Source organism: Pectinophora gossypiella, chromosome 4, assembly GCF_024362695.1.
Source record: "Pectinophora gossypiella chromosome 4, ilPecGoss1.1, whole genome shotgun sequence".
Lineage (NCBI taxonomy): Eukaryota > Metazoa > Arthropoda > Insecta > Lepidoptera > Gelechiidae > Pectinophora > Pectinophora gossypiella.
The window spans coordinates 11,162,907-11,188,103 of NC_065407.1; the positions used below are offsets into that span (position 1 = coordinate 11,162,907).

General features: G+C 39.9%; 1 protein-coding gene across 4 annotated transcripts in view; it reads left to right on the top strand.

Annotated features, from left to right (window-relative positions):
• Positions 1-22,658, top strand: part of LOC126366041 (tyrosine-protein kinase Btk29A) — a 53,317-nt gene extending 30,659 nt beyond the window's left edge. For 2 of the 4 annotated variants that reach the window (XM_050008935.1, XM_050008936.1), the window contains exons 3-17: positions 2,893-3,018; positions 4,546-4,639; positions 8,663-8,851; positions 13,803-13,870; positions 14,336-14,416; positions 14,671-14,735; positions 15,388-15,453; positions 17,550-17,678; positions 18,497-18,690; positions 19,452-19,623; positions 20,258-20,423; positions 20,830-20,925; positions 21,464-21,605; positions 21,992-22,125; positions 22,493-22,658. In XM_050008935.1, the coding sequence (XP_049864892.1) occupies positions 2,893-3,018; positions 4,546-4,639; positions 8,663-8,851; positions 13,803-13,870; positions 14,336-14,416; positions 14,671-14,735; positions 15,388-15,453; positions 17,550-17,678; positions 18,497-18,690; positions 19,452-19,623; positions 20,258-20,423; positions 20,830-20,925; positions 21,464-21,605; positions 21,992-22,125; positions 22,493-22,594 (1,824 nt within the window). In that variant the 3' untranslated portion in view covers positions 22,595-22,658. Of the gene's footprint in view, positions 1-2,892; positions 3,019-4,545; positions 4,640-8,095; positions 8,461-8,662; positions 8,852-11,331; positions 11,511-13,802; positions 13,871-14,335; positions 14,417-14,670; positions 14,736-15,387; positions 15,454-17,549; positions 17,679-18,496; positions 18,691-19,451; positions 19,624-20,257; positions 20,424-20,829; positions 20,926-21,463; positions 21,606-21,991; positions 22,126-22,492 lie in introns of those variants that run through there. The other 2 variants (XM_050008938.1, XM_050008937.1) reach the window with 2 other exon arrangements.
• Positions 22,659-25,197: the final 2,539 nt, after the last annotated feature.

Genomic DNA, 25,197 nt, shown 5'->3' on the forward strand with positions numbered 1-25,197 from the left:
TAGTCCTTAACAGGAGCTCGGAAAGTGAATCCGTGGAGCAAGCTTGCGGGGTAACGAGGTTTATCATGCGGCTGCGAGGCAGCGTAGCGGACATTGCTTTTGAGTGAGTTCCTGTAAGCGATGCGCCTCACTCCGCTAGGAAATCCTCTTAGCGGTTTTATTACTCGACGCCGCGCGCGCCGGGCGATATACACTACGCAGTTATATCCATCCGTAATATTTCATATAATACTTGTGTAGGGTTTACGTTACTGTATCGTGACTTTGTTTTTCGTAACAAAGGCGTTAAGCGCGGAGTAAGTATCTACAGCACCTACTCAATCAACTTTGTTAAAGCATACCTATGAAACATACTTTCAGTTATTAACTCTAGAACATTGTTGTTCAATGTAACACTTACGTTTATGACATTTATGATGATAGTATTGTGACAATATTGGTATTCATAAATTTGATTTATGAGTAGGAAACCTAACTAACTTTTCGCTCGTGACTTCGATTTAGGTTATCGTAGTAAGTATGGTTATATTCATTGGTGCGTTTCGACCTATTTTCATCCAAATCAGTCCAGCAGTTTAGGCGTGAAAAAGTAACAGACAGATAGCTAGAATCTTCTTCGCATTTATAATAAATTATCTGTCTATAATATTTATATCTATATCTACACTTAGTTTTATATAATATTCGTGACAAGTTATAATTATCTGCACTTTATGGCTACTACCTTACCGTCACGAGTGTTTTTATTTAAATTTCGCATTTGCAAGATAAACCCCTGACATGATTAATGGCATCATGAATCTTTTATGCGTTTGACCTTTTCCGTATCCCATCACATCGTTACCTGAGTTTTAAAAATGGTCGCGGGTTACGCTTAATAGGTGTAGAGTTTTTCACGGGGTGTGAAGCGTGGCGGTAATTGTTTTTGGTTGGAGTAGGTATGCAGGTGGTTATAAGAGTCTTAGGGCGGTAATTGGCGTTGTGTGTGACATGTAGGCAGGCCTGGCTGGCGCGCCGCCAGCGCACCGCTGCTGCTCTTATCACTGCGCCCCCGGTCTCGGTCACCCGCCACACACTACCACACTGCACACGTCCGCTTCGCTACTCCCGTACACAATATCACTAACGAGACCCAATTTTGACGCAAACTTTAACTTTGATATCACAACTCACTTTTCGGAAACGAAATTTTGGCCGTCTGCCTATTTACTTCAGGTTCAGACTGAAGAGACTTAAATTTTCATTTCATTAAAATGGAAATGATTTTCGCGCATCAGCGGAACGCTCTGCACTGTCGATTGCCGAATATTGGACGGTAGCTTCAGTTTTACAGACTTCAATTAGTGGGAACTGTAGCGTGAATCAGGTTCCTACTCTTCCATTTTTTGTGGCGCAAAATTAATTGAATCCAAAGCTTGGAAAAATTGCGGGCGATATTTTTGTGAGCAAAGAAAGTTAAAACAATGTGCAAAGAAAGTTAATTAAGATCTTGTTAAGGTTCATGTTCAGGGATCATTTAGATTTGATTAGGTTGTCACGAGAAAGTTGCCATGTTTTTTTGAGAGCCTGATTATTATGATGTTAGTTTAAGAAGGTACTATGATAGCGTAATAAATAGGCCTTAAAATAACATTGTGTATATTGTTGGATAGAGCGAATTATGAATTAGGTACTCATCCTAAACCAGTACAGTTAGGTAGCTACCTACCCGTAAGTAGGTATACTGCTAGCTGTTCTCACGGTAAAGTACGTCCGTTCCAGATTTCAGCTCTAATGAGAATGTCCAACCGGTCGAGCCAATTTTCCACTTCCCTTCGAGCTTTTCTGTACCGCTACCAATGTTTCCAATGCTACCAACTATAATTTAATTAAAATCCATTTCAATCATTCGAAAATCGATTCTTAATTTCGGCTGGAATCATAAATTATATGACTTCGTTTTAGAACCGGACTAAAAAGAACGAACGAGACGTCACGTCGCTTAATATTCGGGACACGATGGAAAAGTAGATTTAGGTACTACGTCCTGCCTGACAATGGAGCTGATTCCTGCAGACACCTAATTTTATTTAAAGTTATACCTGTCATTTTCTTATACCCCGAAATGGAAAGATACGAGTAATGGACGGGTTAAAAATTAGTACACGTAAAATTTAAGCAAAAATGGTTTCAAAATAATAGTGTTGGCGTATAACCCGACAGAATTAATTTGACAGCTTACTTCAAACGGATCGCGTAGCACCGAGATGCCTAAGTATTTGATTTGTCGGGGTTATTGTTTCAATCACGAATTAATTTTAAAATTAACAGCTGCCAATGGTCTGTCCCTTTCTCCTTTTCCTTTAAGTAAATGTAAATACAGCACCATTAAAAATAGATGCAGGCAGGTATTATTTATAAATGTTAGGCTAGATATTTTATCCCGTTTTATTTTTATTACAGGTATCATACGTATCATAAATTATTCTGAAGGTTATTCTTCAGGCCTTTGATTAATGTGATATCAGTGATATCATAATTTAGACCACGGTAAAATACCTTGTTTAAAATGACAGCTGCCAAATGGTCTGTCCCTTTCCTGTCTCTTTCGCTCTAGGCTGCATATCGTGTTTCTGTCCTGCTGTCATTTTAAACAAGCTATATTTAACTGGGTTTACTTAAAAATGTAAGAAAGAACCCAATTTTTCATCACGTAGGTAAATGTTACATCACGTATCTCAATAGTATGACCATGACCATCATCCTCCTACCCTCATTCCACTCAAAGTCGGGTCGGCTCAACATGTATTGTATTCCTCTTCCATTACAAGCCTCCTCCACCATCCGCCTCCCACTTACCTGTTCATCGTGAGCATTACAAGTATGAGATTATAAAAGTTGTGTTGTTTGTAGCGGCGTAAGGAGCGCGGGCGCATTCCGACGGAGGCGATCCACACGGTTGAGCTGGCGCAGCTCGGTGAGATCAGCAAGCAGATCCCCGACAACGACGGCGACAAAAGCTCCGTTTACCCCTTTCAGGTAATATACATGTTTAGAACAGGGAATAAACAGCGTATATACACCCTCTCTCTATATATACCCTCTGCTGAGCACAGGCCTACCCTCAATCAACCGGAGAGGGCGTAAGGTGAGGTGGTAAGGTAAGGTGAGGTGCATACTCTACCACGCTGCTGCTTCAGATTGGTGGTTCACTTACTTTTAAGTAGCTGAAAATATTGCACACGACTCTTGGAAAAATGTTTGGCTTCGTAGAGCTGTTCTTCTTCTATCGTGTAGGTTGTGAAGTGGATGACAACGTCAGCTTCCCTAGTGTTAGGGTTATTATTGAGCCGCAAAAGGCCCCGACATGGCTCATGGAACGTACTTACACCAGTAAGTACTAACCGGGACTAATCGATTCACGTGTCTTCTGAAGCACGTAATATCTTACTTTCGGACAATCGAGTGATCATCATGTAATGAAACTAAGGATCACAAAGTGATTTTTGTGACATATCCTGACTGAGATACGAACCTGGGACCTCCGGATCGTGAGCCGAACTCTTAACCACTGGACAGTACACGACATTCGTCAAGTACATCAGAACACAGGATCCTGGTTATCTGTTTGCAATCGAAGGTTTGCCAGTTCTGAAACTATCTAACGATCGATTGATACAGCAGACCTTGGTCTAACATTGGCACATACAATAGGTACAATACGTTGCGATCTTTGCAGTTACGCATATTAAACTAATAATGGCGCTGTTAGCTATTTGCTTCTGCCGCTTACGTACTGCAGTAACATTAACATTAATAATAATTTGTATTTAGGTAGGTACTTCTAAATCCCAGTTTCTTATATGTTTGTCATGAAGCCTGTTAATACAATTGTTATAAATTGTACGAACAAAAAGCCTTGGAATGGTTGTACCTTTGATTTGATTTTTTCATAAAGGAAAATATACTTATTTCTGTTGTGGCAGAAGGTTGTACCTATTTACTAGGCACACGTCTAAAGTCGCAGGTGAAATCGATATTTCACTAAGGTTTTCCCCACACAAGTCCTATTTTTGATACTGATCTACACAACTTAATTTTCGCTAGAATACTCTGTACTCGACACGATGTGACATGTGTGGCGGAAATTTCCTTTGCCTTTGTCAAAAGCTACCTTAATTCCATCTCTGAACACCTTAATTACACAAGCCTCTTCATAGGTAAAGTAATTTCTAAGATTAATCAAATGCTTGTTATACTCCGCACGGAATATACTCGCGCACAAATAATTACTTTGTTTACTATATCGCACCACAAGGCCAAATTAGGATCAAATAAGCAAAGTTAGTTGCTTAGAATAGTTGATTGCTTTATAGAATGATGGAGGATTAAGTATGAATCAGTTTTTGCCTTTTACCAAATTTAAAAGTGAACAGCTAAGCCAGCTGCAAGATTTTCTTGTATACTTTTGAATGTGATTATTCCGTAGTCGAGTTTTAGTTTTTAAACTTTTATTTTTTTTCCTGCCTCGGGTGGGCTTATATTAAGATGGTAGTTTGTGCGTAGGTGGGTTACACGGAGCAAAGCACGGACTACACGCTGTACCTCGTGGCAGACGAACAGACCGTGCGCCAGCGGTGGATCCAAGCCATCAGGACTGGTACGTATCTTACATATCGGAATTATTACACTACCCAAACCATCAGCCCCGATGCATCGGGTGGAGGTATAAAATGTATTGCGTAATCGTGGCCGGGCAGGGCTAATGAGCTATTAGGCTATTACACTGCCCGAACCCAACGCAGCGCGGAACGCGCACGGAGTGTCTGTCTCACTCGCACTTACGCGGTAAGGAGGCATACTGTAAGAATGAGATTTTTGTATGGAATGTCCGAGGTGTGGTGATATCAAAACTTATCGCAAATGAAAGCAATAAAATAAATAAATGTACCATAAAACGCCTTGTGCACATGTACATGTATATCTCTGAAGCGCTTGAGAACTAACCTCGCCGAGAAACAGTCCGGAATGGACTTCAGTTCGTAAAAATAATATAGCACACTTTCATAAACCTGTCTACGTTACATGCAGCTCATTTTTCACTGAAAATCCGCTGAGATTTGTCCGTGGTCTGCTGGGTATATCTGTTACAATTTAGGACTGAAGGGCGCAGAAGATATGTTATATAAAATAAAGCTTGGTAGGTAGGTATATCTTCGAACATGCTCGTTTATCATCCACACTTACATCCATATCTTGAATAGCAGTGACAGGAGTCCTGTTTATAACTTTGTTAAATTCCCTAATTGAAAAGACAAATTTAGAAAATTCTTTCCTTACCAGCTTCAAATAAATACTTTGGTTGAAAAATAGAGTTCAGATAGTAATTAATAAATTATGTATTCTGTGGTATTAAATAAAAAAGATTACGATTAAGGCTTGTTTGCAGAGTGATTAATTGATTATCGAAAGTTACGAAAACGTTATTTTCTATGATGTTTTATAATAAAATGTAATACAGCGTAGAACAGAGAAACCATTATTATTATTTCAAACAAAATTCAAATTCAAGTCTGCTGCACAATGTTACTTCCGAACTTCTTTTCCTACTTCCTAAAATGGTATGATTGCGACTAGAATAATTATTTTGGGAAATTGTAATCCTATTAGTATAATTCTTTTATTTTAAGCTAAAATATTCCATGGTTTTGACTAGAGTTTCATCTTATCCGTGGATAGAGAAGTTGTCTCAATACAAGTTGATAAAAAAAAATATGTCAAGGTCTCCAAAATCGCGGTTTTAGCCAGTTACGTTAGTGTCATGTATCCTTCATCATCAACATCAGCCGTACGACGCCCACTGCTGGACCCCAAGGATCTCCACGACGATCGGTCCTGCGCCGCATCCAGCTGCTTCCCGCGATCTTCACCAGATCGTCGGTCCACTTTGTAGCGGGCCTACCCACTGAGCGTCGTCCGACACGTGGTCGCCACTCCAGAACCTTTCCGCCCCAGCGGCCATCGGTTCTCCTCGCTATGTGTCCTGCCCACTGCCACTTCAGCTTTGCAATTCTCCGAGCTATCCTTCATATGTATCCTTCATAGTTGAAATTAAAAAAAACATTCGAGTATGTTTATACTAATGTATACTGTGCTAATTTATTGTGTAGGTCAAAGAAAAATTGCTCTTATCTGTTATGTAGTTCTAGGTAATAGGTAAAAGAAAATAGTTCATAAATAAAAAAAGGGATACCATTGTTGCCTTTTGATTTATCCTTATTTCTCGGAGAATCAGTTATCACTTTCTGTAGTACTCTACTTACAGTTATAATCAGTAGTAGTAACTAGTTCATCGATAATTATAATTAACTACCTATTATTGAAGCCCTAAATAAATAAAGCAAGTATTTTTCCGCTTGGTTACACAATTCCGTTAATGAATTCAGGTTTTACGTAAATATACGTATTCATTATCAAACAGATTAGTGCGACGAGTTCATGACGAAACAGGATAATCAGGGATCGATTTGTCATTAATTAGTTCAGTCTAGCGCTCTCCCACACTGGGATTTTACATTGTTACCGTAATTGGTATCGAATGTACATAATACGGTTTGCTAAAAATTATTTGTACGTGACTTTTTTGATTACAGGAAACTGTTTTGTGCAATTGAATAGCCATCAGAATAATGCATATTGTATTACTTACGACTCATGTAAGACGTAATGGGGATAACTATCTGTTAGTTTTCATCATCAGCCCGTTAACGTCCCCATTGCTGGGGCACGGGCCTTCCCTATGGATGGATAGGGAGATCGGGCCTTAAAAACCATCACGTGGGCCCAGTGCGGATTGATGGTTATTAACGACTGCTAATGCAGCCGGGACCAACGGCTTAACGTGCCTTCCGAAGCACGGAGGAGCTCGAGATGAAAACTTTTTTTTTGTGGTCACCCATCCTATCACCGGCCTTTGCGAAAGTTTCTTAACTTTAACAATCGCAGACCGAGCGCGTTTACCGCTGCGCCACCGAGCTCATCTGTTAGTTTATGGACTTTTATTATATTTAATTAAATATTTCATTTCAATTGTCACTGAAATTTTTGCGTGCTACAACCTCATCATAACAGTCATTGCTACACTCAACCCCTTTGCTCTGGTTGAGCATTGTCCTCAATAACATTGTGGCTGTTTTTCATACGGAACTTCCATCTTTTTAGGATCATAAACCACAACGATTTGGTGACTGAAAATAAATGTTGAACGCTTTCAAAAATATTTTGTACAGAATAAATTAGTATAATGCATACGGGTAATTGTATAATGCATATATTAACTGTCTGTGTGAAACTACAGGCACGAAATCAGAAGAGGTTATGGCACGGATGAGAAGTTTACAGGTGTCGCTTAGATATTGTTAATCTCACCGTGTGTTGTACAGTCATGAGCAATATCATGTACCCACTTTAGAACCCTGTCGCACTATCACATGTGACATGTAATGAGACTTACGGTTTAATTTGTCAAAAAAGTAAATGTGACATGGTTTTAAAGTGTATACATATTATAACTCGTGACTGTATTTCCGACTAAAAAGTTGTCGAAAGTAATTAACGACCTTGTTCATGCGGAATCATTCGTGATTCGTAACGATAATTAAAACTTAAAATTCTATGCTGCTTATCATCTCCAATACGTCGCTGAAATCGACTAAGTACGTCTGTTTAATCTCGTACGATACACTGTAAAAATGTTTAACAATACTTTGGTGATTGTTTACAAAATAGAATGACTACTAAACTTTGTATTACTAAGTTACTTAAGTTACTGTTTTGTGCTATTTTATCAAAGTTTATTATTTGTTAATTAACAGTTTGTTACTAAGTAATACATAGTTGTGTAGTCATATTTGTTTTGTATACAATACCGAACATGTTATCAATATAGACGAATTATAGACGATCGTTTATTAATCTAGCATTGTACATTATATGTATTTTTAATACATATTAATTATATTTCATCTTGTTAGACCCTGTCTCTGAATACGTATCTGTATGACATATGTAACCTGTGCCACTTGAGTAAAAATCAACCAGAATTCGCTTAGAAGCCTCTGAGGGCAACCGCGTTGGTTCCATTCTATCTACCTCATAACCGCATATATTATATTGTAATCGCGTACTAACCATTACTTGTGATTGTGACGTGCGATCCTTGAGTTAGCCAATCAGTGCGTTAATTACTCGTGAGAAAATTTGTAGCAAGAAATACAACTGGTAGCCAGTTTATATCGTCATCATAGCTATTGAAGTTATAGAAGAAGACTTACCATTTACTTTTATTACTTTTGTTATTGTAAGTAATTGATGATTGAAAACATCCTAAAGAGGCTGTGTCTGAGAAGATTTCAAAGTGAATAGCGTGTTTTATCATATCATCAGGCCGTATCGTCAGTATTCGTTATTTACTTACTTTAGGTGAGATTTAAGTCAAACTCATTCTTGTATTTCTATTCTTATCCTAGCCTAAAATATCTAAGCTGTCTTACTGGTGGGCAAAGCCACCCCCATTCTACCTGCTCTATCCCGAACTCTTTATCCAAAAGGTATTTATTCTATATAGGCATTCTGCAACACGAACCTATAGTGACTAAGAAAGTATGTGTTTGTTGTGCAACAGTGTGTATATCGAACGAGCGTCGGGCGGTGTACCACCCGGGGGTGTGGGCGGCGCGGCGCTGGTCGTGCTGCGACGCGGAGAAGCGCGCGGCGCCCGGGTGTCTCCCGGCCTCGCTGTGGCCGCTGCCGGAGCCCGAGCTAGACCTACTGCTGCACACACCTGAGCCGCGTCCACACACACTGACTACACGTGAGTTTCATACGTATTGTTTATTATAATTAGAAGTGAGGAAAACATTGCGAGGAAACCCATGTTGTGTGTGTGTGTTATGTGTGTGTGTGGCATAATATTCAATATTTCCTATACTTAAAGGTTGCCTTGAAGAGATTGCTACTTAGCAATAAGGCCGCCTATTGTACTAATTCTATTTCTCTTTTGTTTTGTATATTGTTTTTTCCTGTTTGTGCAATAAAGTAATTGTTATGTTTGTTATGTTATGTTACCGAGAAATGCGTTTCGGAAGTATCTGACCTATGTAGGTATTGGCCTGGGTTTCCCTTCGCGGGTCGGAAGGTCAAACAGGCAGTCGCTTCTCTAAAAAATCGGACCTGTCAAACCTTCTGGTTAGGTAAGAGGACCCTGTGAAAATCAGGATAACGCTAGAGAGATGAGAAGTAATCATGGACTTAATACTCAGCTCTTATACAGTCAATGCACTAACATAGTTAGGCCAAGTGATTGGTTAAATTAGGGAACTGACTCTACTATTACCTAAAGCATAAACAACCGCAACCGCAACATCCCACTGCTGAGCACGCGCCTACCCTCAATTAAAGAGGGGATATGGAGCATACCCCAGCTGCCCTACTACAGGTTGGTGAAGTAGATTGGGCTAGTTGCCAACCCATTCGTGTACGTTGGTTGGAGCCGCGTCAATACGTATTCTTTATTGAATCCTGTAATGATACCATAATATCATAAACGGCCTATATAGTCCCACTGCTGGGCACAGGCCTCCCCTCAATCAACCGGAGGGGGTATGGAGCATACTCCACCACGCTGCTACACTGCGGGTTGGTGGAGGTGTTTTTACGGCTAATAGCCGGGACCAACGGCTTAACGTGCCCTCCGAAGCACGGAATCATCTTACTTTTTCGGAGAATCAGGTGATTCAAGCCTGAAAAGTCCTTACCAAACAAAGGACAGTCTCACAAAGTGATTTCGATAATATCCCCATCGGGAATCGAACCCGGACCTCTAGATCGTGAGCCTAACGTTCTAACCACTAGACCACGGAGGCTGTTAGTGATACCATTTATTGTATAATGTAAATGTGAATAAATAAATAAATAAATAAAAGTAAATAGAGGCCATGGAGACAACTGTCAGAAGTCAACTGTTGAGTTTTGCATTAATTTTATTAGTAAATCTAAGTATCAAGTTTGACTTTCCATCTTATATGTTTTGTTAATTTACCCTTGTTCTGAATGTTCTAAAGTAAACATATTTTAAAAATATTTTTAACAAAAGTCATTCCAATACTTTTAAACGAAAGTAGAGCGGTTGCCAAGGTGAAGTTTCTTAAACATTTTATTAAAAAAATATTGTCCTCATTACGTATTCATATTTGGCTCATGTGTGTTTTGATTAGCATAATTTCCTTACGCTGGTATTCGTAGGGCTAGGGATACATTATATGTATTTCTTTTAAAAAAATAACGTCGTATGTTCATATTCTAGTCCTAGAACGTACAGCCGTTACTTGTTTGTTTTTTGTCTTTCATGTCGGCATTCGATTTTAGAAAACGTAATGGTAACCGTTTTACTAACTTTATAATTTATAGAAAATCACTATCCACATTACTGTGTGGTCAATCTAACTTCCCGACCACTAATTTGGCGCCAGTTCCTTCTCCAACAAATTGCTTCATCCATTAAAATTCACCAAAGTGACGGCCATGAAAGAAAACGCGCAATTACTGCTTATCAATTTGTGGTTGTATTGGTTCTTCTCCGTTAATATGTTTATCTGCATAATGTCTTTGTTAGACTTAAAAATAAACAATACAGGTGTATTACCGTTGTTTCCTTCCTCAAAGTTTTAAGGTCGGAAATCTAAAATCGTTTATCAGATAGGAGGAAAAAAATTGTGTGTTGCTGCGCGAGGCTTCTACAGAAGGCTGCTCGGCACTACAGTGTCTGTAGATACAAGCGAGGCGATTTGTCGTTGATGACGTATGGGATTCTCCGTCCCTCTCTCACCAGTACCGTTGCTCGCAAGTGAAAGGGAGAGCTCGTGCCGCCTGCGCGCGCGCATCGAATGGTGAATGTAGGCCGCGTGCGACCATCTTTGAAGCCCTCGCTCGCCACCTCGTCTCGAAAGCCGTAAAGCCTACTCTACATTGTGACTATCGAACTCATTTTATGTTAACAAAAGCCTCATTGTTTCAAATAACTAATTTACGGGATTTAGGTAGTACATTATTATGGACGGCTAGTTTAATCATTAATGAGATTATTCGAGATTTAAAAACTATCGAATTTAATACAATGTCAAGGTACTCTATTAAGTAGACGTAGCTAATTCAAATGTAACGCTGTAGATATCCTCTAGTTCACACTCCATTAAATTCATAAATGTTGACAAAAAATGCCAACAAAAAGTTTATTGGAGTGGCGGGCGGGAGTGTCGCGGCGGCCGAGGCTGCGGCGGCACAGTGTGGCCGCGGCCCGCGTCGCGCGGTACATTGACACGTTTAGTCGGCAGTCGCAGCCGCCAGCCAGCACTCGCGGACGTCCACATCCGTCTCCATGCTGCCGAGCAAGTCGGACGACGAACCCATGGTCACCAAGAAGAAATCCAAGATACCATGCCTGTCGCTGTCATCCTTCCTCCCGGCACTAGAGGGTACGGAACACAGCCTGACCTCTATTCGTGGCCTCGCCGCCACCGGTTGCGTTCACTCGTCTCGTTGCACTCACTTTCTTGTCCAAGTCAGGTGTAATAATTTCGTTTGTGTAATTCAGCAAAAGTGACGTTGTGCAGTGATTTGGATACCACCCCAGTGTTTTTGTGTCGGAGTTTAACCTTTACTTGTGTTTTGTGAATACCGCTTCACGTTTTTTGTGACGTAAAACTAAAACTTGTTCATGGACAACAATAACATGTCTTAAAGATCTGATAGTGCTCGCCAATCGTGACTATTTCGGTTTTAATCATCTTTCGACTTATAAAGTCCTTAAAATTGTTTTCGGTTTAGACACGATGTGATTAAGTCTGGTACGTTACAGTAGATGAATACTGTTATTCTGTTCCTATTATTAGCAAGACTAATGATCAGTGATTTTCATACAGTACACTAAGCATCAATTGGTAGTCTAAGCAAAACACCATAGACTTGCAGTTCCTCTGTTATTTATGTACCTACAATTAAGTATTCGTACCTACCTTAATGGCTAGGTACCAAAAACAGTAGGTATTCTGAATCTAAAACAAAATTCAGTATAGAATACTGGTTCACCCACACTGACTCTACTTATAAATACAGTTATGTGTGATAACACATACGTACACACAAAAACTCACACCCGTATGTTTTTCGAGGTGGGCAGAATCACAGAGCAGCGAAGACGCGTTCATTTATCACGGAAAACTAACATTATTGCCATCCTCATAAAATGCAATATTCTTCGACAACGACAAATTGCTCGCGCCGGCCCGTGGCACCCTGAGGTGATATTTTCGATACCTCAGAACAGAAAATAAAGGAGAAATGCCATGAGACGCCGCTTGTATTGTATTGTATTGAAACCGATGTCGCCAGATACACAACTACACTGAGAAAGTGCTCGCATTTCGCTACTCTTGGTCTGCGCTGACCCTAATCAACCCCATAGTTATTGATTCACTAAAAATAAATATAGAGTATTTTTATGCAACGTAATAATCAAAACAAATTAAGCCCTTTCATACGATTGTCAATCAATCAATAATACTTTATTGCACAACGACGTACACACATGACATAAACATACGAATAATAAGCACAATAGGCGGCCTTATTGCTAAACAGCACACTTTATTATTATTGTTTTATGTCGACACATTTATTTTATTTATTCATTTCAAGATGGAATACTTATACCAAAAATACATTTAGTGGGCACTTAAACCCTTGAGGGTTTAATTTGTGTCACGTCTGTGTTCGTGTGTTGTGTTTGTGTGGGTCATATTTTGTCCCCACTCGGCATTACTAGTTCGGCCTCCGTGGTCCAGTGGTTCGAGCGTTGGGCTCACGATCCGGAGGTCCCGGGTTCGATTCCCGGTGGGGACATATCACAAAAAAAATACTTTGTGGGCCCTAGTTTGGTTAGGACATTACAGGCTGATCACCAGATTGTCCGAAAGTAAGATGATCCGCGCTTCGGAAGGCACGTTAAGCCGTTGGTCCCGGTTACTACTTACTGGTGTAAGTTAGTAGTCGTTACATGAGCCATGTCAGGGGTCTTTGGCGGCTCAATAGTAACCCTGACATCAGGGTTGTTGGGGTTGGTAATTCACCTCACAACCCACACGATAGAAGAAGAAGATTACTAGGTCAACATTTAGTGGAGTAACTAGCCCACTTTAAAATTTTAAAGAGTCTAATATTATATTTGTTTACCTTTGTATGTATTTGCAATAAAATAACATTGTGTGAGCCTCTTATAGAGATATTCCAAATAAGTCAATAGAATTAGTCGTTGGTTGGGAAAGGAACAATTGCACTTGTGTTTGGAACTCCAAAAAAAAAGGACATCACTCAGCATAGGCCATGGCATGGCAGTCATCAACCTTTTAAAATTTCTGCTTTATAATATAGGTTCGTAAAATCCAATACCTACAAAAACTATTTATTGCATTATCCTCATAAATTATCCATTATTCATTTCCTCAGTATTCATCGGGACTTCTACCGATTCAGACCGCTGTAAAACCAATTTGTCAACAGTTAATTAGTTCCTTTTACATGGACATTTATGATGTCCACCTCAAGAGTCCGTCGAAAGGTTCTTCTTGAAAGATTATCCAAGTGCATACGTTAGTTTTTTTTTTAACCTTACGTAGTTATGTGATTGTTTGTGCGTATATGAAGGTAAAGGGCTACTCTGTTCGGGTTATGTATTTTTGTTGAAATGTGTTTTTTTTTTGTGTGCGCAGCGGTGACTGCTGCGGTCACCATGCCGGGAGGAGGCGCGCCCCCTGGCACTCCCTCGGCCAAGCCGAAGGTAAGCTTAACTAACGTAATTATTAATCCCTATCGAGAAATAGCCACAAGACTACAAAATGTGATGATTTTGTTCCTACGTCGCGTAGCAACTAATATATTCTCACATACCTACTTTGAATCAAGCCTACACCACCTACGGCTGTCGATCAAGGGGAGCCCCATATCTTCGATAAGATAGCTCGCAGTCATTCTTAATATTACGTCATAAGCTGGGTTATGATTATGATGAGTCGAAACAACGACAGCCGGCAGGCAGTTTATTCACCCCATCTCCCAAGTCGGAAGACATGGATATTGAAAAGGACTTATGTGTCCGTCATTATTACATCCTTTTTGTACCTAATTATCACTCGTCATTCCCTCGACATAAATTGCTCGATTTCCTTAGTCTATAAATAAATGAAATATACAAGTATATGCGTCTATTTACAAATATAGTTACCATAATATTAACATATTTCAGGAAAAGCAGAGAACTAACAAAGTGGTGGTCGCGCTCTACCCGTTTAAAGCGATCGAAAGTGGAGATCTCTCATTAGTAAAGGTATTTATAGTTATTTTACATACATACCCACAGCTCAATATAATGGTCTATAGTGTTGGGACACAATCCCTTAAACCACTTTCATGGTATGCCCAAATATGATAAACAGCTGATTTAGACTAAACGCATTCTTATGCTTTTTCTAAATTCCTACGTCAACAAAGAAGTTACTTATTTATTAACCTTAAAAGCGTAAACACCTACTTTATGGAAACAACGTGATCAATAAACAATTACATAATTATATTTTCCAGGGCAAAGAGTATGAAGTAATTGATGATTCTCAGGAGCATTGGTGGAAAGTAGAGGATAAAGAGGGGTATGTATTGTATATCTTCAAATCTTAATGCATTGATTTACCTACAACATAGAATAAAGAATAATAATGCATATTGACAGCCTCCGTGGTCTAGTGGTTAGAGCGTTAGGCTCACGATCTGGAGGTCCGGGTTTCCCGATGGGGACATTGTCGAAATCACTTTGTGAGAGTGTCCTTTGTTTGGTAAGGACTTTTCAGACTTGAATCACCTGATTGTCCGAAAAATTAAGATGATTCCGTGCTTCGGAGGGCACGTTAAGCCGTTGGTCCCGGCTATTAGCCGTAAAAACACCTCCACCAACCCGCAGTGGAGCAGCGTGGTGGAGTATGCTTCATACCCCTCCGGTTGATTGAGGGGAGGCCTGTGCCCAGCAGTGGGACGTATATAGGCTGTTTATGTTTTATGTAATGCATATAGAACTGTAACTTTTCGCCCCGCACTAATTCGTATCGGGGGCAGACGTAGCTTTGCCTCACCCCCTCTTTCCAGGCGTTTTTCGCTAGGAAATCCTACTCCAGTTCGTCTCGGCCCGCGGGGACGTATTGAACTAGCACTTCTAATTACCCGTCCGGAGTGTTCTACACTGACGCTTTATACTTTCATACTGTTCAGGATGTGACTTATTTATACATATTTATTTCTATCCTGTAGGTCTGTCGGATATATACCCAGCAATTATGTAAAGGAAAAGGAAACTATAGGATTACAAAAATATGAGTAAGTATTTGTGGAACAGGTATTTATGAGTTAGTCAGCTTACAGTGGACTTTCAGATTAAGCAATGTAGGTACCTATATATAAGTAATTTATCGAAGTTCAGTGGATTCAGTTTGTATAATACGTTAAGAATAATATTAATAATATCTTCCTGTAATTGATCCTCTCTACGGCCGACCTGCATAATTATATTATTTTGCACATTACAATTTCCCTCTAACTCTTTGCCTGTATCCCCAAAGAAGCGGGCAGAGCTGTATACGTGTTGTGTACCCACTTGTCTCCAGCTATGTTTAATAACTGATAAATATTGAAGCACTCTCGTCTGGGATTCCCGCTGTAGTCTATCGAACCACAAATGTAAATAAACTATGCTACAATGTGGGGAAAACCGTACATAAGCTCGTGTAGTGGTTCAGGATATTCACAGACTGGTTCTACTGCCTTATTTGGGTTGCAATATCGATGACCGACACCGACATAACAAACCCTGGTGTCAGGATTACATTATTGACTCACCAAAGGCTCTTGACATGGGTTATTATTTTTATTTTATTACTCCATAATTGTTAGTAAGAAGAAAGGCACTTATAAAATATGTTAGTAAAATAACCATATGTAATTTATTTTTCGTATACTCCAGAATTAGACATTATAAGTGCCTTCATCCAGTGTACTACGATAGGGCAGTCAACCCTCTCGGCTAACGTGCTCAGGTATGTGTTGTCGCTGCCCCGTACCCTGCTGCTCAGGGAGAAGATCCGCTTGCGCACTATGGTCTTAAAACTTATGTAAAGACTACGTACTTACAAGGCTCCTGCCTGACATGGTTCGTATCGACTACGTACAGTCATGAGCAATATCATGTACCCACTTTAGAACCCTGTCGCACTATCATTTATTTATTTATTATTATTATTATACAATGCAACATAACAGTACACAACCAAATCGTTACAAGTTTACACACAAAGAAGTATACTTAACATTAAAAAAGTTAAACAATATTCAACTCAATACATAATTTCGAACTATTGTATCGTACTTGCAGGCATCATACTTTCAAACGTTCCCTTGCACTCATTCATCAAGCATGAAAGTGAACTAAAAAACACATCACATTTGATATTTAATGAGACTTAAGGTTTCATTTGTTAAAAAAGTTAATATGACATGGTTTCAAAGTGTAACATATTAGTGCTCGTGACCGTACTTCTGTAAGGTAGTAGTTGATGATCCGTGTTTTGGAAGGCACTTTAAGCCGTCCTGGTTACCATTTACTTAAAGCAGCCAGCCGCTACTTACTTACCGTAGCTATTACATGAGTTATGTTAGCCCTATCTAACAATAAACTACGGACGAAAAATGGTCATTGGCTGTTTGTTCGTGTAACTTTTTAAGTATTTATCCAGGTCCGAATCCCGATGGGGCATATCACAAAAATCACTTTGTAGTCCCTAGTTTGGACATTGCAGGCAGGTCACCCGATTGTCCGAAGGCAAGATGATCCTTGCTTCTTTCATGGGCATTCAGTGGCTCAATAGTAACGCTGACACTAGGTTTCTTGATGTTGGTCATTTATTTCACAACCCACACGAGAGAAGAAGTATAACTTTGTATGCATTCTGTCTTGTTATGTGATGATATTCTAATGCAAAAGTATCTATATATGTGGGATCTGTATACATATATTTTAAGTAAATTATTATCTTTTAATTTTCCACAGCAGCCTGCGTGGTCTAGTGGTTAGAGCGTTAGGCTCACGATCTGGAGGTCCGGGTTCGATTCCCGATGGGGACATTGTCGAAATCACTTTGAGACTGTCCTTTGTTTGGTGAGGACTTTTCAGACTTGAATCACCTGATTGTCCGAAAAAGTAAGATGATTCCGTGCTTCGGAGGGCACGTTAAGCCGTTGGTCCCGGCTATTAGCCATAAAAACACCTCCACCAACCCGCATTGGAGCAGCGTGGTGGAGTATGCTCTATACCCCCTCCGGTTGATTGAGGGGAGGCTTGTGCCCAGCAGTGGGACGTATATAGGCTGTTTGTGTAATTTCCCGTGAAAATTTCAAAACAAAGTAATCGCAACTTACAGGTGGTACGTGGGCGAGATGTCGCGCCAGCGCGCCGAGTCCCTCCTCAAACAGGAGGACAAGGAGGGCTGCTTCGTCGTCCGCAACTCCTCCACTAAGGGCATGTACACGCTCTCACTCTATACCAAAGTGTATGTATAGATACATTATTATTATTATATTGTAGGATCAAGCCTGAATCTCAGAAAAAAAACGAGGGTTTGATCGATTTAGTTGGAATTTTTATTCCTTTTTTGCTTCACTCAACTATTCAAAACTGTAATACTTGGTGTTACCATTTAAAAATACTTTTACCACCTTAATTAGTATTAATTTGTGTCTAGTGATATAAAATAATAGATATTAGTATTCATAGTAGCAGTAACGTTTGCAACATGTACTGCTGGCCTCCGTGGTACAGTGGTTGAGCGTTGGGCGATCCTGAGTTCCCAGGTTCAATTCCCGGTAGAGACATATCACAAAAATCATTTTGTGATCCCTCGTTTGGTTATGGCATTGCAGGTTGATCACCCGATTGTGCTATAGTAAGATGATCCGCCCTTCGGAAAGCACGTTAAGCCGTAGGTCGTGGCTAACAACACACCAAAGGGGTATTCAGACGTGTATAAATAATATGTACAGTCATGAGCAATATCATGTACCCACTTTAGAACCCTGTCGCACTGTCATATTTGTCATTTAATGAGACTTACGGTTTAATTTGTCTAAAAACTTAATGTGACATGGTTTCAAAGTGTTACTATATTAGTACTCGTGATTGTACACCTACTCCTCGCCAGCTATGTTTAAGTTCCATGTAATAAAGAGCGACCCCATCATTGGTCACTACATACATCAAATCAAATCAAATATACTTTATTGCACAGAACTACATTTAAACAATCAGACATTAACACATGAATACAGCATTGACTCCACGTGTCAACAAAAAGTCTTTCTAACATTCCAGTAACCACGCGCAGACGAAGCACTACCACATAAAGCAGAACAGCCGCGGCGAGTTCTACTTGTCAGACAAGCACTGCTGCCCGAGCATCCCGGAGCTCATCAACTACCACAAGCACAACAGCGGCGGGCTGTGCTCGCGGCTCAAGACCACGCCCTGCGACCGCCCCGCGCCCCCGACCGCCGGCCTCTCGCATGGTCAGTATAGCATCACAACTCACGACGTGTAACTATACCCCAAGAAAAACACTACTTTTGCGACTGAAAATTCCACTTCCACAACTCAGAATCATGGGCTGAATCATCCCCCTCTGTATTCGTTACGATGTCACTAACTCCCTGTATGTACATTAACTGCCTAATTGGCCTATTTCTTTATTCATATTTAGTTGCATTTTGCAACCTATATGGTGTCATGGGTTAGTACATACATGGTGTTAGTGACACCATACCGAATACTGAGCAGTATGATGCAGCTATTCTGAGTTAATATATATAGTGTATTTCCAGTCGCAAAAGTCATGTTATTTTTGTGTTTATATCAGACCATGACTCCTACCGGATTTTTTTTTTGAAAATTTTAGTGTTCTGTTTAATTATTTTCTGTTCCGTACTTTTGGAAAATTCTACTTGATATCAACTCAGAATCATGGTCTGAATAATTCCTCAAAGTTTTCGTTACAGTGTCACCAACACCCACTCCTCGCCAGTTACGCTTGAGTGCCATGTAATGAGGGGGCGAGCCTACTGCCATTATCCAGATACAAAAAATAGAGTTACTCAAAAGTAACCATTCTTTTGGACTATTTTCACCGAAGTTGGAAACCATTTCGTAGCCATTATTCCGTAACAGCTTTGGCCCATCTGTTATCGTCCTGTCTGGCCAAGTATCCTGCTCAGTCTTTAGCCCCCTTGCCTGGCTTTGTATGTGTTTTAAACTCGTAATGTTGACATTCAAGATAAATGGGAGATCGACCCCTCGGAGCTGGTGCTGATGGAGGAGCTGGGCGCGGGCCAGTTCGGCGTGGTGCGGCGCGGCATCTGGCGCAGCCGCATCGACACCGCTGTCAAGATGATGAAGGAGGGCACCATGTCCGAAGACGACTTCATTGACGAGGCCAAGGTCATGACGTGAGTATCATACATACACACATAAACTCACGCCTATTTCCGACTGGGGTAAGTAGAGACTATGAAATTGGGTAGTGTCCTATGTCAAAAATACATTACGCAATTCTGATTACTAAATAAATTTCTTGTGCTCGCATTTTTACCTGACTACTTAGCGGCAACATTCTAGTCGAGGGGCCTTCTGTTTTTACCCGACTGTGGCGAAGCAAAAAGGAAGGTTATGTGTTGCGCTACGTATGTATTGTATATATTTATATGCAAGCCTGTAACCTAACCTAACTTCTAAACCACCTGTCAGAATTTTGAATAGGGTGTCACTAGAAGCGTCTTGATTATCCGTGATGTAAAAGATAGCCTTGGTCGTATACCAATCAGACCTAAGAGTTTGTTTACCACGGCTATCTAAACCTAAACCTAACCATCACTATTCGGAAGAATTTCAGAGAAATATACCTATTTTCTTGCTTTATACCTTTTAAAGCGTCATTTTTCCGTAGTGGGTTTTAGTTTTTAAACTTATATTTTTATTAATTACTCCATGCCTACCACTTGACACTTTTCTAAACCCTCCGGGCTGGCCTGTTTCTTTTTATGTTATTTTACTTTATAATAACCGTCGCCTCGATATTTCCAGCAAACTCCAGCACCAGAACCTGGTGCAGCTATACGGCGTGTGCTCGAAACACCGACCCATCTACATCGTGACGGAGTACATGCGACACGGCAGCCTGTTCAACTACCTGCGCCGCACCTCGCCCGACCAGCTCGGACCCTCCGTCTTGTTAGACATGTGCATACAGGTACATACAAACACACTAACCTTTCCCAACTAAAGTCTATTATTAGAGAGACGCGAATTATTTTGTAATAATAATACGGTATTTGACTGGTTCAAAGATAATTTATAAAATGTTAATCTAGAAATAGAAGCCAGTCTAAGATAATCCAAAATCTATCTCATTTTACTTTTCGACTTTTTTTCGGACTTTAATTATGAATTAGTAACAATGGGTACGACGTTTGAGCGCTTTTATTGATGACGTCACAGGACAGTATTTCCATACAAACTCCAAAGAAAACTTTCGTTTTGACTTTTCGTAAAAAGTATCTCATTTGACTAGGTTGTCAAGTAGCCTATTATGTTCTAGCTTACATATTATTTAGTTTTATTGTCTTTTGTAATACGTTTTTTTCTTTTACTTACAGGTTTGCAAAGGAATGGCATATTTAGAAAGGCATAACTACATCCATCGAGATTTAGCTGCGAGAAATTGCTTAGTCGGAGACGAAAACGTAGTCAAAGTAAGTTATTCAAAGTTACTGTGCTATTGAAATGATATTTGACATATATGCTAATGTCACATGATTCGCTTAGGGCAATCATAGACATGTTGTTATTGTTCTATGGTGTTAACAATTATAATTTTGGCTGGGCTCCCTGGTCAGCAGTGGTTCTCGAACTTTTCGATACATTTCTAAGGTTTAAAATTACATTCAAAAATATATTTAAAAAAAGTAAATATATGTGGGATAACGAACAGTAGAAGCGATCGGAGGCCTTTGCTCAGCAGTTGGATACAGTAGGCTAACGAAAACTGGGGTGTCCTTTCTGGATAACTTACTAACTTCGAGGTAATGATACATTGTACTTTCGCGGACTTAGATTTAGTTCTGACAGGCCCTGAACCACATAAAAGCTCACGACTATGTTCCGATGGGGTAGTCAGAAGTACCTACATCATTCGTAAGATGAACTAAGTACCCACACCTCACTGAGCTTTTTCTCACACCAACGTGGTAGTTGGGAACCGCTGCTTAATAAGAAATAATTCTCCGTCAGGTGGCAGACTTCGGGCTAGCGCGGTACGTGCTGGACGACCAGTACACGAGCTCGGGCGGCACCAAGTTCCCCATCAAGTGGGCGCCGCCCGAGGTGCTCAACTACACGCGGTTCTCCTCCAAATCGGACGTTTGGGCATTCGGTATGTTACCTACCCACCCACTCGTACATTCACGACCATATTACCAATTCGGGATTCTTAAAGGATATTAGGATTTAGGGATGGGAAGCGTACTGGGGGGAAAATGATTTTTCATTTCCAAATATTAGTACCATGCCTGATAGTGCGTTTTAAGTTCGATAAGCGCCATCTCTGTTATATGAGCGGAAATACCTGATGAACTAGTTAGAAGCGTAAGGTAAAATCGCTTTGAGCAGTTTCTTGTTCTGATCCTGCTAGATTGTAGGATAGAACTAAAGTAGAATCTTGATTATTGAAAAGTGAATATAAAAGGGTTTTGATCCTGATTGAAATGTCTATTTTATAATTAGCTCACAAATATATAAGTTCAATGTATTGTATTGCAGGTGTCCTAATGTGGGAGGTGTTCACATGCGGCAAGGTGCCGTATGGACGCATGAAGAACTCTGAAGTGGTGGACATGGTGCAACGGGGGCAGGTGCTCGAGAAGCCCAAGGGTTGTCTTAATGAAATATATAATGTGAGTACTTCTAAGAGACCTTAAATCTGACGTCATCGTTATTGAAACGTGTTATATTCAAATTACGTGTTCCAATCCAAACCTGTCATGAATGCTAGATCTGTTTCACCAAAGTGGAGTCAAAAGGAGACGATCGGAATAGTGCAGGAATCATAGCTAGAGAGAGAGCAACTGACCATCTCTCGCTTTTGGTTGTGATTCGATCGATTTCACATTTCTCCCCTCCACCCCGGTTTGTTGAAACTCCACCCTAGGCCCCTGTCTTACTCCTCACCGAGGGGTCTTGATTAAATGGTGTCATTCAATAGTCGCCCATAGTAGCTCTGTATGTTACAGACATACCTATTTTAACCAACCATGTGTCCAGGTGATGCGCGAGTGCTGGCGACACTCGCCGGAGGACCGGCCGTCGTTCCGGGTGCTGAAGGAGCAGCTGGGCAACGTGGCGCAGAGCGTGCTGGCCGATTGACTGCGCCTGCTGCTGCAGCTGCTGCGGCCCGCGCCCGCCGCGCGCGCCGCCGCCACGGCCACGCTGCCGCGCGCGCGCCGCCTGCACGCCGCGCCCGTGTGACGCGCCCGTCGCCCGCCCCGCACGCCCCGCCCCTGCCTGACGCCAGGCCACGAGCGTCGCGACGGTCTAATCAAATCTGTGCTAATTTAATGACGAAGAAACTCTGATTTGTTTCTGTGAGGACCAATTCTCGGCGGAGCGAGAGCAGTAGTGTTGTGAACGATAGTAATGTGTACGACGAATACGCGGGGATTCTGATGGGACGCGAGATATCCTCCGTTCGCGCTTCTACTAAAATTACTAATGGAATATTTTTTTTAAACGGCGACGTTTGTGTGATCTCATTTATGTGTTGAGTATACGAAGCAGCGCGACACCTGTTCTGTATCGAACGCTGACAATAAACGCAAACCGGATCCGAACGGAATTGATAAAATGGAATTGAAAATTTAGTTAGATTGAATTTATTAGCCGGAGACGCATTCATTATCCGTAGTACCGTCCACTGCCTTCGCTAGATGACATAGTCCCATTACTGCATGCTCTTACATGTAATCACCTCAAACACTTAGTTGTTCAATACACACAATAGTATTTTTTTTATAATTAGTAATTGCTCTAGGAGTCAAATTACCACTGTTTAGGGTATTTACCCTTAGCTTGATGCAGCTCAATATCACCTTTGAAAACCCACTACGTTGAGAATGGTGCGTAGGAAATTTGTTCGACCTTTAGTCCTGCACCGCTTAGTGTGATGACTTCAGTCATAGGGTGATATTACTCATTTACGTCATCATATCATTATGTATCGTAGAATATTTTATATTGTACATAACTATTATAATTATTGAACATACTAGTCGTTGTACGAGATGACGGCATTTATACACAGCCGTCATTCCCTTGCGTACAATATTATCCCAAAAACATATTTTATACACGACGGATTTTTTACGATTCAGTATCATGAACTAGAACCATTCCATATTGTCACTGCTACTTTATTCGATAAATAATTAGGGGCATTTACTACTGTCACTCAACATTCCAATGTAACGATGCATTTAATTTTATACAACATTTGTGACGGTTTTAAATAAAATCATCTACGGGGTACTAGTGACATTGTAACGAAAACTTTGAGGGATAATTCTCATCATGATTCTGAGTTGATATCAAGTGGAATTTTCCGTCGCATAAGTATGAAACTGAAAATATTTTAAAACAGGATTTACACTTGATATCAACTCATAATCATCGTCTGAATTGTGCCCCTCAGTATTCTACGTACTTACCGTACCTGTATGTACAGTCATGAGCAATAACATGTACCCACTTTAGAGCAATATCATATTTGACATTTAATGAGACTTACGGTTTAATTTGTCAAAAAAGTTAATGTGACATGGTTCCAAAGTGTATACATATACACTTTCCCACACATACACACTTTCTTTATTGTACTCGTGACCGTACTTGTACGGAGTGTAAGCGACATCGTAGCGAATACTGAGCGGGATGATTCAACCCTTTATTGAGTTAATATCAAGTGGACTTTTTCGTCGCAAAATTATAGAATTAAAAAGAATTTTAAAAAATCCCAAAAAGCACTTGAATTTCACGACAGAAAATTCCACTTGATATTCACTCAGTATCACGGTCTGAAATAGTCTCAATCCCCCATCCCTCTTAGTATTCGGCACGATGCCACTAACACCCTGTATAATTATTAATTACATAAATGCTTGGCAGTACTATCCTTTATTTACAATCACTTTTATGAGTGTGAAATTTGACTTCCATGCATATCATTTCCAATTTTTAATATATCTGCCCCAAATAATGTTATGAGATAGTAATAAATTTGTATTAATACTACTTCCAATCAAGACTACTATACCTTAGCAAACAAACCTCAATTGTATAAATTTGTAGATTTTGTAGGCGTATCAATAGCAGTGACAAAAATGTGCCAATTAATCCACACAATACATCCTTCTAATTATAGTGAGTATATAGTTAGACGTTACTTTAGGCATTTATGACTGAATATAAAAATCTCACTACATTATTTATTTCAGTATTCAGCTTTGCTTTTACTGCAAAGATATGATTTCGTATTAACGTGACGCTACGCGACGTGCGCGGTATTCCGTAGTTTGAGCACATGTCATGTAATTTGTATTTTAATAAATAAATTAAGTTGAATGTGTTTTGTGATAAAGTTTGAAATACTTGGTTACACTAAGTGTTATTTGTAGTTATTATTTATTAAGGAAAGACTAGTTTGGAGTTACGCGACTTGATCATCAAGTAAAATATTCCGAAAAACTTATCAGTACAATGTATAATTTGATTACAATATGAATACTATGTTCAAATAGTGTATTTGCTTTGGAAATGTACAGCGATTAATTTGTATCTATTTTGTAAAACTATTAAGTCAAGTATAAATAATTATGATAAAAGTAATGTGTTTTATTTACGAGATCCTTATTCATTATTGAGAGTGATTATAATTTTTGTTACAATCATTGATTAGTAAAAATAAAAAGACAATA